The sequence below is a fragment of the Calliphora vicina genome, chromosome 2 (assembly GCF_958450345.1).
Source record: "Calliphora vicina chromosome 2, idCalVici1.1, whole genome shotgun sequence".
NCBI classification, from domain to species: domain Eukaryota; kingdom Metazoa; phylum Arthropoda; class Insecta; order Diptera; family Calliphoridae; genus Calliphora; species Calliphora vicina.
The window spans coordinates 14,936,273-14,949,903 of record NC_088781.1 but is presented as its reverse complement, the minus strand read 5'-3'; the positions used below and the strand labels follow the sequence as shown (position 1 = coordinate 14,949,903).

At 33.6% G+C, this 13,631-nt stretch overlaps 1 protein-coding gene across 1 annotated transcript; it reads left to right on the top strand.

The window, feature by feature from the left end:
- The first annotated feature begins 584 nt into the window (after positions 1-584).
- Positions 585-1,697, top strand: LOC135949903 (uncharacterized). Its single transcript, XM_065499355.1, has one exon. The coding sequence runs from the start codon at positions 585-587 to the stop codon at positions 1,695-1,697; it is 1,113 nt and encodes a 370-aa protein (XP_065355427.1).
- The last annotated feature ends 11,934 nt before the right edge of the window (positions 1,698-13,631 follow it).

Genomic DNA, 13,631 nt, shown 5'->3' with positions numbered 1-13,631 from the left:
ACCTCAGTAAGCTCGGGTGACACCGTGCTGAAATGGCTCACGGGTAAATGCTGGAGCTACCTCCGTCCCGTTAAAACCCTGGCAGGGCTCGTGGAACGCTCGAAGTCTGCAGTCATTAAGTTGGCTGTGAAGTTATTAGTTGAGATGACTCCTAATTTTGTGTCCGATCTGGCTCTGAACGCTAACTCTCATAAGGATTGGCGTCAACCCTCGCGAGAACCTCACTGTTTTTCAAAGGGACCCTCGGGATCAATGAGGACAACTACACAAATGCAGAGGGAGATAACGGCTACGAGCGGGGACCAAATAGCACGAACATGAATCAACAAATCAACAATGAAAGAGAAAACCCTTTCCACTCTAACGGAAAGACACCGAGATCACCACTTAAGGGAGGTCAAAGAACGTCGACAGTGATGGCAAATGAGCCAACAGAAGAAGAAAGAAATGTATATATCTGCATAGAGCAGACCCCATGCACCACGCACGAGAAGACACCCGAAGTGGATTTCAACACTGTCGATCCCCTTGCAGAGAAAGCTTATTCAACCTACAACTCACCTAGGCAAGAATTCATTATCAAAATGAGACTTTCAGAGGAAGAATCCCTGACGAAGTGCCGAAGCATTCTCGGAAAGATGAAAGCGGCCATGGCCAGACAAAGAAACATCAACAGAGATGTTCAAAATGGTGTTTTAGAGTTGGACGAACTACTGGACATAATCGCCGACTACCGAAGAAACTGGAAAACAGCAGAGGAGGAAAGGGAAGTGATTAAACCTCACAAGGCGCTGCAGATCTGCCAAGATACTCCAACAATACCTCGCAACAAAAGAAGCGCACTTAGTCCAGCGGAAACTAACCCAATGAAAAAACAGAAGAAGAAAACTAGCGGAAACTCTACAGCAGTGGCACCTACAGAAACTCAAACCGAGGATGCACCAGAAACAAGAAGAGGCAAAAAAGATCGAAGAAATCCACGCCCCAAGAAACCTAAGAAACGACCCGATGCTGTTGTTATAAAACCTCGAGATGGTCACAGCTACGCGGATGTCCTGAAAAATCTCAAAACGAAAGTGAACCCGGAAGAAACAGAAGTGGCAATCCAATCCGTTCGGAAGACAAAATCTGGCTCTATACTCCTGGTAATGGGTCAAGGCGGAAGAAAGGATGAGTTCCGTGAGGCTATCATGAGTACATTAAAAGAGGAGGCTACGGTACAGGACATGAAATCCAAGGCCACAATAGAAATTCAGGATCTTGACTCCCTGACAACAGAGGAAGAAGTGCTCAAGGCCATACAAAATGTGGCCAATATAACGGAGGAGGACACAAATATACGTCTGACGGCTACAAATAGCAGGGAACAGAAGAGAGCTTTTGTATCTCTGCCAACAGCTGACGCAAACACATTGCTCGAGAAACGAAGAATACTGATAGGATGGACATACTGCCGCATACGGTACATGGAGGAGGTGAAGCGCTGCTACAAATGCTTCGAATCGGGACATATGCAATGGGACTGTAAAGGACCCGATAGGAAGAGCATGGGACTGTGCATAAGATGTGGACAGAAGGGCCACAAGATGAAAGAATGCAGAAACCCCCCGAAATGCTGCATCTGCTCACAGAGCGAGGGCAGACCAACAGACCACATGCCTGGATCCCGAAGCTGTAAACCCCCTAAAATAGCTTGAAATGAGGTTTTTGCAAGCCAACATGCATAGAGGAAAAGTGGCACACGCTCTCCTACCACAGATCGCAAAGGAGCACGAGGCAGACATGATTATTATTAGTGAACAGTACACAAAAATGAGAAATGGGCTATGGCTTGAAGATGATTCAGAAACCGCCGCAATATGGATCCCCTGTCCCGGACAGGCACATATAGAAAACAGCGGAAAGGGAAATGGTTTTGTCTGGCTACAGATTGGAAACCTCACGTTAGTAAGCTGCTATCTAACTCCAAGTGATAGTATTGCCTCCTTCCAAGGGAAACTCGACAGGATCGAAGACTTTGTAAGATTTAAAGGTGGTGATCTTATAGTAGCAGGCGATTTTAACTCCCGCGCAATCGAATGGGGAATGAAGACTACTGATTCGAGGGGTAGAAGGATATGAGCTGGACTGGCGACTGCTAACATTGGTACTGCTGCAACTTTCAGGCGTCCTGGATGTGAAGGCACTATTCCAGATGTAACCTTTGTCTCCGAGAGAATGGCCCACAAAGTTAAAGAATGGAGAGTACTAGAAATATACACAGCCAGCGATCATCAGTATATATCGTTCTGCCTAAGAGCTAACGAAGACACTCCAGCAAGGAAGCCTGGAGGGACCACCCAAAGATGGCACGTCAACAAGCTTAACACGGCGATACTCCTTCACGAGATCGACATACATGCTGGAGAACACACAAATGAAATGGACGCAAGATCTGCAGTGAAACACACCATGTCTGCAATTGCGAGATGTTGCAATAAGGCAATGCCCAAAAGAAATAAGGCCCCTAAATGGAAACCAGTATACTGGTGGAACGCCTCGATCGAAGAATCTAGACGAAACTGTATCAAATCGAGAAGAAGGTACACCAGAGCCAGACGCAGAGGCGACGCAGAATTGGAACAAAATGCATATAAAGATGCCAAAAAACAGCTGCATAACTGCATACACAAAAGTAAGAAAGATAAATGGGAGGAGCTGAGAACCGATATTAACAAGAATCCATGGGGTCTTGGATATAAAATCGTGATGAAGAAACTGGGAATGAGGAATGCAGTGGAAAATATGGATGAGGTCACAATGCAAAACATCGTGAACACTTTATTCCCAAAGCATGACATTAGAATGGACGGCACGGAAACAGAATCTAGTATTGATATACCCCTGTTCACCACCGAAGAATTACAATCAGCCGCTCGCAGCCTCAAGAATAGGAAGGCACCCGGCCTTGATGGCATTCCTGCAGAGGTCATCAAAGAGATAGCAGCGAACCGTCCCGGAATTCTACTACGGATGTACAACAGATGCTTAACTGAGGGAATATTCCCAGATGTCTGGAAAAAACAAAAACTTGTTCTCATCAGCAAGGGTAAGGGTGACCCAGGATCACCATCATCTTACAGACCGCTGTGTATGTTGGATACTGCAGGCAAACTGCTTGAGCGACTCATCAAACCTAGGCTTGACGAAGCCATCAAAGCTGCTGGAGGTCTCTCGAGAAGGCAATATGGATTCCGACCTGGAAAATCCACAATAGGAGCTCTAAAGGATGTGATATGCGCCGCTGAGGCCGCCCAACACGGAAATCATTTCTCGCGACCAGTCATTCTATTGGCGACTCTGGACATCAAAAACGCCTTCAACAGTTTAAGGTGGATGGATGTAGTACAGGCTCTGGAGACAATTTTTAAAATCCCGAAATATTTGGTGAAAACTATAAAGGATTACCTAAAGAATCGAGTGCTGACTTATGACACCAATCAAGGCATGAGAACAGTGCAAGTTACCTCAGGGGCCGCGCAAGGATCCATTCTGGGGCCAGACCTCTGGAACGCAACCTATGATGAGATTCTGAAAATAGAGATGCCAGAAGACACCTTCCTCGTGGGATACGCGGACGACATAGCGGCGGTCATCAAAGCGAGGAACACAGAGCAAGCCCAAAGTAGATTGCGACAAGTTATGATCCGAACTAAGAGCTGGCTGGATTCACATGGCCTACAACTGGCCATGCACAAAACGGAACTGTTGCTACTTACCAGAAGACACATTCCAATCGAGATAGATATGCATGTAGGCGACCTTGTCATCCCCACGAAGCCATCGATCAAATACCTTGGCGTTAGGTTGGACTCGAAGCTAACCTACACAAAGCAAATTGAATATGCAACATCAAAAGCTGCAAAAATAACAACACAACTAAGTAGACTCATGGCGAACATCGGTGGACCCCTCCAAAGCAGGAGAAAACTACTTATGGAGGCCAGTAATAGTATATTACTATATGGATCTGAAATCTGGGCCTCCACTTTGACGACTCAGACTAGAGCGAGAAAACTACTTTCTGTGCAGAGAACAGCAGCTCTACGGGTGACGTCAGCATACCGTACAGTGTCTACACAAGCTGTCTTAACAATAGCTGGAATGGTACCCATAGATCTTCAGGCAATAGAGCGCCAGATGATTTTCAACGCCAAGCAAGACACGGCTCAAGTGCAAAATGAAGCGAGTATACGGCAGGATATTCTACAAAAGTGGCAACTCCGATGGAGAGATGGAGAACAGGGCAGATGGACGTATCGACTAATCACTGATCTGAACACGTGGCTAAACAGGAGAAGTGGTGAAGTAAATTACTATATGACCCAGATGTTATCCGGTCATGGGTACTTCCGAAAGTACCTCTACCGTATGGGAAAATGCAGTTCACCATACTGCATTTACGAAGAGGAAGAAGTTTTAGACGACGCCGAACACACCTTTTTTATCTGTCGCCACTGGGCCGAGCGCCGTAGAAGACTCGAAGAAGTGATAGGTGCCATAGCAGTCACAAACATCGTACAAAAGATGTTAAACGATGAAACTAGCTGGAATGCAGTAAAGAGTTTTGCAGAACATGTCCTCCATGAAAAGAAAGTGGACATAGACGCAGTGGCGTGAAAAGCGGAGCCCGGACGCGGGTACAATGTATTGAAATGGTTAATTACCATAGAGGGGGCCACCTCGAAGTAATGTGGAAACGGTTCCGAGGTGGTAAAATTCCCCGATGATGGCACGAGGTGGGTTTTTAGCCGGTAGCAAATGAGTCCGGCATACGACGAGCTTGACGATCTCGTTAGATGCGTAACGCATTTTCCCATCTTGACCCGCAAAAAAAAAAAAAAAAAAAAATTATTATTATTATTATTATTATTATTATTATTATTATTATTATTATTATTATTATTATTATTATTATTATTATTATTATTATTATTATTATTATTATTATTATTATTATTATTATTATTATTATTATTATTATTATTATTATTATTATTATTATTATTATTATTATTATTATTATTATTATTATTATTATTATTATTATTATTATTATTATTATTATTATTATTATTATTATTATTATTATTATTATTATTATTATTATTATTATTATTATTATTATTATTATTATTATTATTATTATTATTATTATTATTATTATTATTATTATTATTATTATTATTATTATTATTATTATTATTATTATTATTATTATTATTATTATTATTATTATTATTATTATTATTATTATTATTATTATTATTATTATTATTATTATTATTATTATTATTATTATTATTATTATTATTATTATTATTATTATTATTATTATTATTATTATTATTATTATTATTATTATTATTATTATTATTATTATTATTATTATTATTATTATTATTATTATTATTATTATTATTATTATTATTATTATTATTATTATTATTATTATTATTATTATTATTATTATTATTATTATTATTATTATTATTATTATTATTATTATTATTATTATTATTATTATTATTATTATTATTATTATTATTATTATTATTATTATTATTATTATTATTATTATTATTATTATTATTATTATTATTATTATTATTATTATTATTATTATTATTATTATTATTATTATTATTATTATTATTATTATTATTATTATTATTATTATTATTATTATTATTATTATTATTATTATTATTATTATTATTATTATTATATATTAATATATTAATGTGAAGAGAAATATCAATATTTGAAATCAACATTATGCGGCGTAATTTATGCCCAAAAAAATACTTTTCCTGTTTTCTTTTCAGAAAAATTATTAAGTAATCTTTCAGTCCATTTTAAAAAAAATTTAAGTTTTGCATCTGCAAAGAAAATTTAGTAACAAAGAATTTGGTACTAATTCTACTAAATGAACATTATTGAAAATACCTCAATATTTTGTGGTGTTTGTAAATTTGGACGAAACCGATCGGTTTTAATTTTTTTTTAAAAAGGGGTTTTGAAATTCTTAAATGTTTTGGAATCTCTAGATATATTTGAAGTTTGTCGATCGTTCTTCGAAAATGTTACTAAATGTTTGTTATCTCGAGATCACCTCATGATTCCACTCCGAATCTTAAAACAATGGCAAAAATGTTTTTTTTTTTGAGGTGTCCTTTGTTCAAGCAAGACTAAACTGGCAACTCTCTTTATTTAATAAAAAAAATTCTTTATTATTTAATAGAAAAAAAAAATATGGCTTATTGTTATTTTCTAAGCAAGATGAACAAATTGTTTTTCGATTCGATTTGCATTCAAATCTATTGCACATAATGCATTTGGCATCACATTTGGACTTACATCAATTACAAATTCCCCATTTTCTAGTAGCCGAAATTTTTATATCACCTCTTGTAGATGGTACACTATTTGATTACAAAGCTTGTTGTTGAGTCAATAGTTCTGCTGCAAATGAATTTTTAGGTTTGACTGTCCATTTCAACTGACTTAAAAACTCGGACGTATCATCTATATTTGAAAAGAAAACATTTTACCATATATTTGATTTAGTGCTATAGTAGCTAAGATAGATAAAGGAAACTATTTTTACAGAAACGATAAATATTGACAAAAATTACAAACCCTTAGCAGAGTTATAATAAGAAACGATTGCAGGTTTCTTCTTATAATTATTGCAAGCAATCAATAAAGAGTAGAGGTACTCTATTATTATGGCCGATATACGAAACAAGTGTTGCGATTTCACTGAAAGCTAATGCGGATATATATATAGAGGAACTTTTTTGGACATAAGCAATTTCGGTGGAAGTTTTGTTTTCCCGAATTGTTCCCATATATGTTCGTTTTCTTTGTAATATTTGCTTCCCTAACTCAAAAGAAATAAAGTTAAAAAACATTGAAAGAAGAGTTTCCCAATTGTCCCAAAACTCAAACTTGTCAGTACTTTTTTGTTGTCTTCTGTTAACAACATCATCCAAGCTTCCCAATATCCTAGCTCTTACTATACCTTAAAATGGGCCAAAACTTGCATCAGTCAAATCATGCAAATCTTCGTTTTTGCCACTGCAATATAAAATTATTAAGGGTACTCATTTAAACGCTTAAGTTTCCCATTTGTTCAATTGTGCAAATTTGCGCGACGTGTTTCATGAACGCACCTTTTCAATTTTGTGCAAGTTTATACATTAAATTTCTCTCTATTTGATACAAATGTCAAATAAAAATAAATTCAACAAAAGCCTTAAAAAATAAATTTTCAAATTGTATAAATTTTAATTTTGAAATGTTGAATGAAAGTTAAATCTTTGGAACAAACGGTGGTATACATAGTTTGGAGGACTTTGTTTATGTTCTAGCTGTTGGGTAATGTTTTCATACACAATGTCATTTAATACAATCATTCTGTTACAAAGTTACACAATTTTCACATGCACAACATTTTTATATTTTATTTGATTTTTATTTCTTATAAATAAAAGTAAACAAAAGCAGCTGATTCATCAAATGCACAATAAATTCAAGTTTGCGAGTCTAAATTGTCGCGCAAACTTATCGGAGTTGTGCAAACGAATTTCCATACATTTTTTGACATTTCATTTGCGAGAGTGTAAAAATGCACAGATTGCACAGTTTGCGAGGCTTTTAAGCGTTTACATGAGGACCCTTATTATGATAACCAATTTACCAATATATGCCGGAAAAGTGGAATTTTCTAAATCTTTCCATTTACTTTCAAATTTAAGTCTACCATATTTATTCTTATTTTTAATGATTATTTTCACACCGCAAAGCGTGTTGGACCTGGTGGTAATGATGTAATAATCTCTGCTGAAGCTCCAGTGTGATGTGGTAAAGGAATGCAATCCATTGTATTTAGTTTTTCGAAATGTATAATGCATCTACACCACAATCTGCCATTTTTTCATCATTGTTCATTTCACATTCACCAATATTTCTATATTTTCATCTAATATGGACGAAATTGAAATATCTGAGTCACTTTCATTTAAAATTTTAGTATTCAAATTATTCATTATTCAAAGTATTATCAGTGGTATTGATAATACTTTGTCGATTTTCCATTTTTTTAAATTTTTTGTTATCCAATTTATATATCCACGTTTATAAATATTTAAAATATCTGGCCAAAAAGTTTTATGTAAAATTTCTTATGAAAAATACAAAGTGGACCAAAATGGTCCCTTACCTAAGATTCGTAAGTTTTTTTAACTAACATCAGGGTTAAGAGCACTTTGGGTTAATATGACTGTGTTTTTCGTGAGTTTAAAAGTTTAGGGTTATCTGGACCCCAAGTGCTTTTAAGGGTTAATTTCAATTTTTGTGCAGTTATTGTACATACTAAACTTCATTTTATATTTTTCTTGAGTTTCATCAAAATCGCCCAAAAATATATAATATTTCTCCATGGAAAATTCCAAATATTGAAAATTTTACCTTTGACTCTCAAGATTTAAGGCTTAGCGATTTCCGATTTTAGTAAAACATTCAGACTATATTTAGATTGACCTGGACTATAATATTCTGAATTGGTTTTACTTAATAATCATAACAGTAAGGAAATTAGGCTCATTCGCCAAAATATGGCCAAAAAATTACTTTTTCTCGAAAATCGCAAAATTTAAATCGCAGGTACGGAAAAACTATTGGAGGTATTGACATACTATTTTCACTTTTTTATTTCCTATTATATTGTCAATAAATTCCCATGTGATGATTCTGAAATTTGTTTAACAAAATTTTTAAAAATTTGAAATTGGAGTTTTGAAACTGCCGTTAAAAAATATTTTTTTTTGGTTATACCTGCGAATAGGTTAACTGTATCCTATTAAGATAAAAACTCATATACAAGTAAATATGGATATATTTTAAGTAAGAATAAACTTTTGTTTAAATATTTCTCAAAATATGTTAATTTTGTTCCTTCATTTCTTGTTCTAGTGGCCTGAGACACGTTAATGGCCTGGTGATTTTTTAATAACTTTAACATTTTTTAACCAATTTTTGTATTTTATATCTCCGTAGAATGACAATTACGTACACATTTCGATTCTTTTAAAATAAGTTGCAAAAGTAATTACTTAATAGTAACATTTTTAAAAAACTGAAAAAAACACATTTTTTCCCTTGTAAAACTAAATCGAAAGTCGGCACAGGTTGCCCTTCTTAGGACAAGCTAAACATTTTTTTGGTGGTATTTTGGGTCATTACGAAAGTTTTCAGCGGGTAACGTTTCAACATTCCAATAAATTTAGTTCTAAGGGACACTCTAATATACAGTTAATATGGAGCGATTTTACACAATTCATATAAAAAATTTTATCTTTACCCAATGATAAAAGACAAACCAAAGCGAAGGAATCATGTTTGAACAACTTTTATATGACCTTACGAAACTTTTTCCAAGAAAGGTGACAGATTAGTTACATCTTTGAATTGTCTTATTATCTTATAATGGAAGGAATTCTATAAATGTATAGTTTCTCCCACTGTGCAAATTATTTATGCAGTTGCTGTTTTGTATGTATGTGTGAATATATGTTAACTATTTTTTTTTTGTTTCTTTCTAAGCAAAGTAATAAATGCACTTGCCTTGGCTTGGTTATATTGTCAGTATTTTTTAAAGTTTGTTTCTTTTTTTTCTCTTCCTTATTATTAAAGTTTATGCAAAAGTTGTGTTGCATAAACAAGTGCACGCAAAAAGTGACTGTTTTTTTTTGTTGCATATGGTTTGTCTCTTCCTGTTGTGTCTTTTTCATACACTGACGACTGTGGTGTTGAGCAGCAAAAAGTAAAACTTTCCTAATGAAATATGGCTTAAATGTTCATGTATTGCATTCATGTACTCATTTACAAGCGTGTACATGTGATGAACAAAAATATGAATAAGTTAAAACATATTCAGTTCATTTTTTTTCATTTCTTCATTTAATTTTATTTTTTGTTTCACAACTTTATGTCCTTTGCAAAATAGACACAAGTCAAACTCTTGGAAAAAAAATTTGAAAAAGACAAGTTTTTTTTGTATCTTCAGGTTTAGCAAGTAAATAAGTTGTACGAGAGTGTTTGTTTTTTTTTGTTTTTGTAACGAAACTATGCTTGTTTGTACACACTTTTATATGGTTTTCGAAAAAAGGAAAACAAAAATGTAGGTGTTAGGCACCCTACTGATCTCGGTGAAAAGATATTAATTGGGGCGACCGGATTTTATTACTACGTTATAAAAAAGTGTTAATTTTCTCAGGCTCTTGCAAACAGTTCGAAATTTTGACTCTCTCTGAGTTGTAGCCCTTATCATAAAGAACAAAAATCGTGAACATATAAATTCAAAAAAACTTCATCTTCAAGATCAAATCGAAAAAACTTAAAAAAATTAAAAATACATGTTTTTAAAGCTGCCTAATGCTTTAGTTCCTAATAATTTAGTAGTTTATGGCCCAAAACACTTAATTCCTTCAGTTTTTTCTTACTAACTTATATTGACCTACATATACGATATTAAGAATCATTCCTAGGAAGTTCATATGTTCTAGAAAGTTATTTACAGAGATCTTAGGTACATTTTTGTTTGTAATTTCTACATTTTTAATTTGCGACCCTCTGGATTCTAGATCGTTATATATAGCGAAGTCGATATAGGCATGTCCGTCTGTCTGTTTAAATTAACTTTCCGTAGTCCAGAAATAACTTACAAACATTATTGATACATCACTATGTCGGGAATTGTCCCGGCTCGGATGCTATTTAAAATCGAGAAAATCGGGCCACAAATGGCTGAGATACAAGGAAAAAACCGGGACAACTAAAGGTAGGGTGACACATGACAAATATTTGACGAAAAAGACGTAATCACTAAATAAAATACATTTGAATTCTTTTATTTATTTCAAAAACTTATTTTACTTAGGATGATTCAAAACAAAAAAATTTGTTTTATTTGATGCTGTTTGATCTTACTAAACACTTGTAAGAGTAAACACGTCAAACAAATTTGTGCTAATAAAAAGTGGTTACGCTTTTTTGAGCATTTATTTGTCGTGTGTGACCCTACCTTAAGTAATCAATATAGAAAATATGGCTATCTAATGTTAGATATTTCAAAGTCCATTGTAAAGATGTACATATATAAGGGAATAGTAATTTGGAGCTACAATGGGTCAAAAAAAATATATTTTTTTACATCATTTTTTTACACAAAAAATTTTTTGTCATAAATTTGTTTTCACTAATAAATCAAAAAAAAAAAAATTAATCTGTGTAGAATTTAGGTCGTATCGATATTTATAAGAAATTTATGTTGGTTATTTTTCGAAAGTGGTGGTTAAATGGGAACTACACTGGTGCATATTCCTATAAACGCACACTATTTTTTTTAAAAATGACTGTAAAAATTAAACATGAACATATTTAGGGGGCTGCAAATTTGTTTATTAAATTTGTTAAGACTTCGCTTAAAATATTGTTTACAAAAAAAATTCATTTGTACTTTATTTATTTTTTTTTACTTAATTTTCGAGATTAACCACCATTTTTTAAGGGTATTTTCCTATAAACGCACTTTAACTTATGGGCCACTGTAGCATTATTAATAATGTGTGGATGATCCTTTGTTATGGATTGTTTCAAAAGTACGGTTTGGTATTAATTCCACTAATTTTTTAAGCAGATTGGAATCAATTTCCTCCCAGACTTGTTTAATTCTTAGTTTCAGCTCTGTCACAGTAATTATGCTTTCATTCTGGGCATTATTTGCACAAACTTTACTTGCCATGTATCCCCAAAAGTTCTCCATCGGGTTTAAGTCCGGACTACAAGCCGGCCAGTCCAACAGAGGAATGCTATGTTCATTGAACCAAGATTTCGATTGCTTAGAAACATGAATTGCAGCATCATCTTGTTGGAATAAGCAATCTTCATCCATTTTTTCATCCATAAATGAGAGAAAAGCATCTCCCAACAGTTCATTATAAATCGGACTATTCATTTTTGTCGGAACAAAACATATTTGCGACTTGCAACTGCAGAAAACGCTGACCAAACTATAACACTGCCACCACCGAAATTACGTTTTGACATCCGATTTTCGTTTGATCTAATATCGTGCCAATAGCATGAGTATGAGTCAGGACCGTCTAAATTAAATTTTTTTGCGTCAGAGAAAATTACTGTTTTCCACTCATCTGTCCATTTCATATATTTTCTTGCGAATTTTAGACGATTTTCTTTATGGTGCTTTTTTAGCATTGGTTTACATTTCGGCTTTTTCCATTTTATGTTTTCATTGTTTCGTAAAATGTGTGCAACGTGTTTGGAAGTCACTGGAAGATTCAATTTATTCTTTATTTGTGTGGAATTCAATTTGTTGCAGGGAGCTTCTTGTTTTATTAGATTAAGTTGTTTTCTTTTTAGTTTTGTATTTCGCTTTGTATGCGAACTCCATAATTTTGAACTTTCTTCAAGAAATTTCGTACCACACTTTCCGAACGATCGATTTTACGTCCAATTTCTCTATTGGAACATCCTTGGTCGTGAAAAAATTTAATTTGAATCTTTTCTTGATCGGACAAAAAATTCCCTTGGGCATCTTTAAAAGTGAAGAAATTTATTGATTCAAATAGAAAAAGTTGCAGTAAATTGAGATTTTACTATTAGAATATAATAATATTTTATTTTTGGTAACTTTTTTAAAAACAAATTTCACGTCTTCCACTTAAAATAGCACCAAGAACATTTGATCGCATAATTAAGGCAACCAACAAGAATAAGAAAAAAACTTGTTTACTTTCAAAAAGTACCGTTAAGTTGTCTCTCATTAAAAAAGATAAATTTTGCTTTTGGATAAGAACAACAAAGATATAACAAAAATACAGAAAAAAATTAAGTGCGTTTATAGGAATATGCACTAGTGTATGAACTATTAAAGGTTTGGTGCTTTTTATGCACATATGGATTACTAATGTTGAATTTCAAACGATATTTATAGGAGTACCCCATATAAAGTGAGCTTTATATGAGACTAGAGGAAAATATGGATCGATCCAAACTAAATATAGGGCGGATAGAAATTATGGACCGATTCTTACCAACTACCGCTTTTATCATAGGAAAATGTGTGTGAAAAATTTCATGGTATTATCTGAAAAATATTTAAAGAAAGTAGCAAAATTTTGTTGATGGACATAGCTGATCGTCTTAGAATATTATAAGTACCCAAAATATATACACTTTTTGGTTCTACGACCAATATGTCGATATGTTACAAACGGAATGACAAAATCAATATACCCCACCCATCATTATGGTGGTGGTAATAAAAAGTACAAAATATTCGTTGTTAGCTACATATATATTAAAAATATTTGCTAAATAGTTAATGAAAGCAAAAAAGAAAAATGATAGAAACAACTTTGATAATTTGAGAGGGTTTGGTAAGAGTTTGGTAAACATGTTTTCTTGAATATAGAGTTGTTTTAAAAACACAAGTACCAACATGTAAACACATAGTAAACATTAGGGTGGCCCTTAATAAACGAAAGTTGGATTTTGGCCATTCT

Excerpts from the sequence above, each read along its gene's own strand:
- LOC135949903 (XM_065499355.1), top strand. The coding sequence starts at position 585 with ATGAGACTTTCAGAGGAAGAATCCCTGACGAAGTGCCGAAGCATTCTC.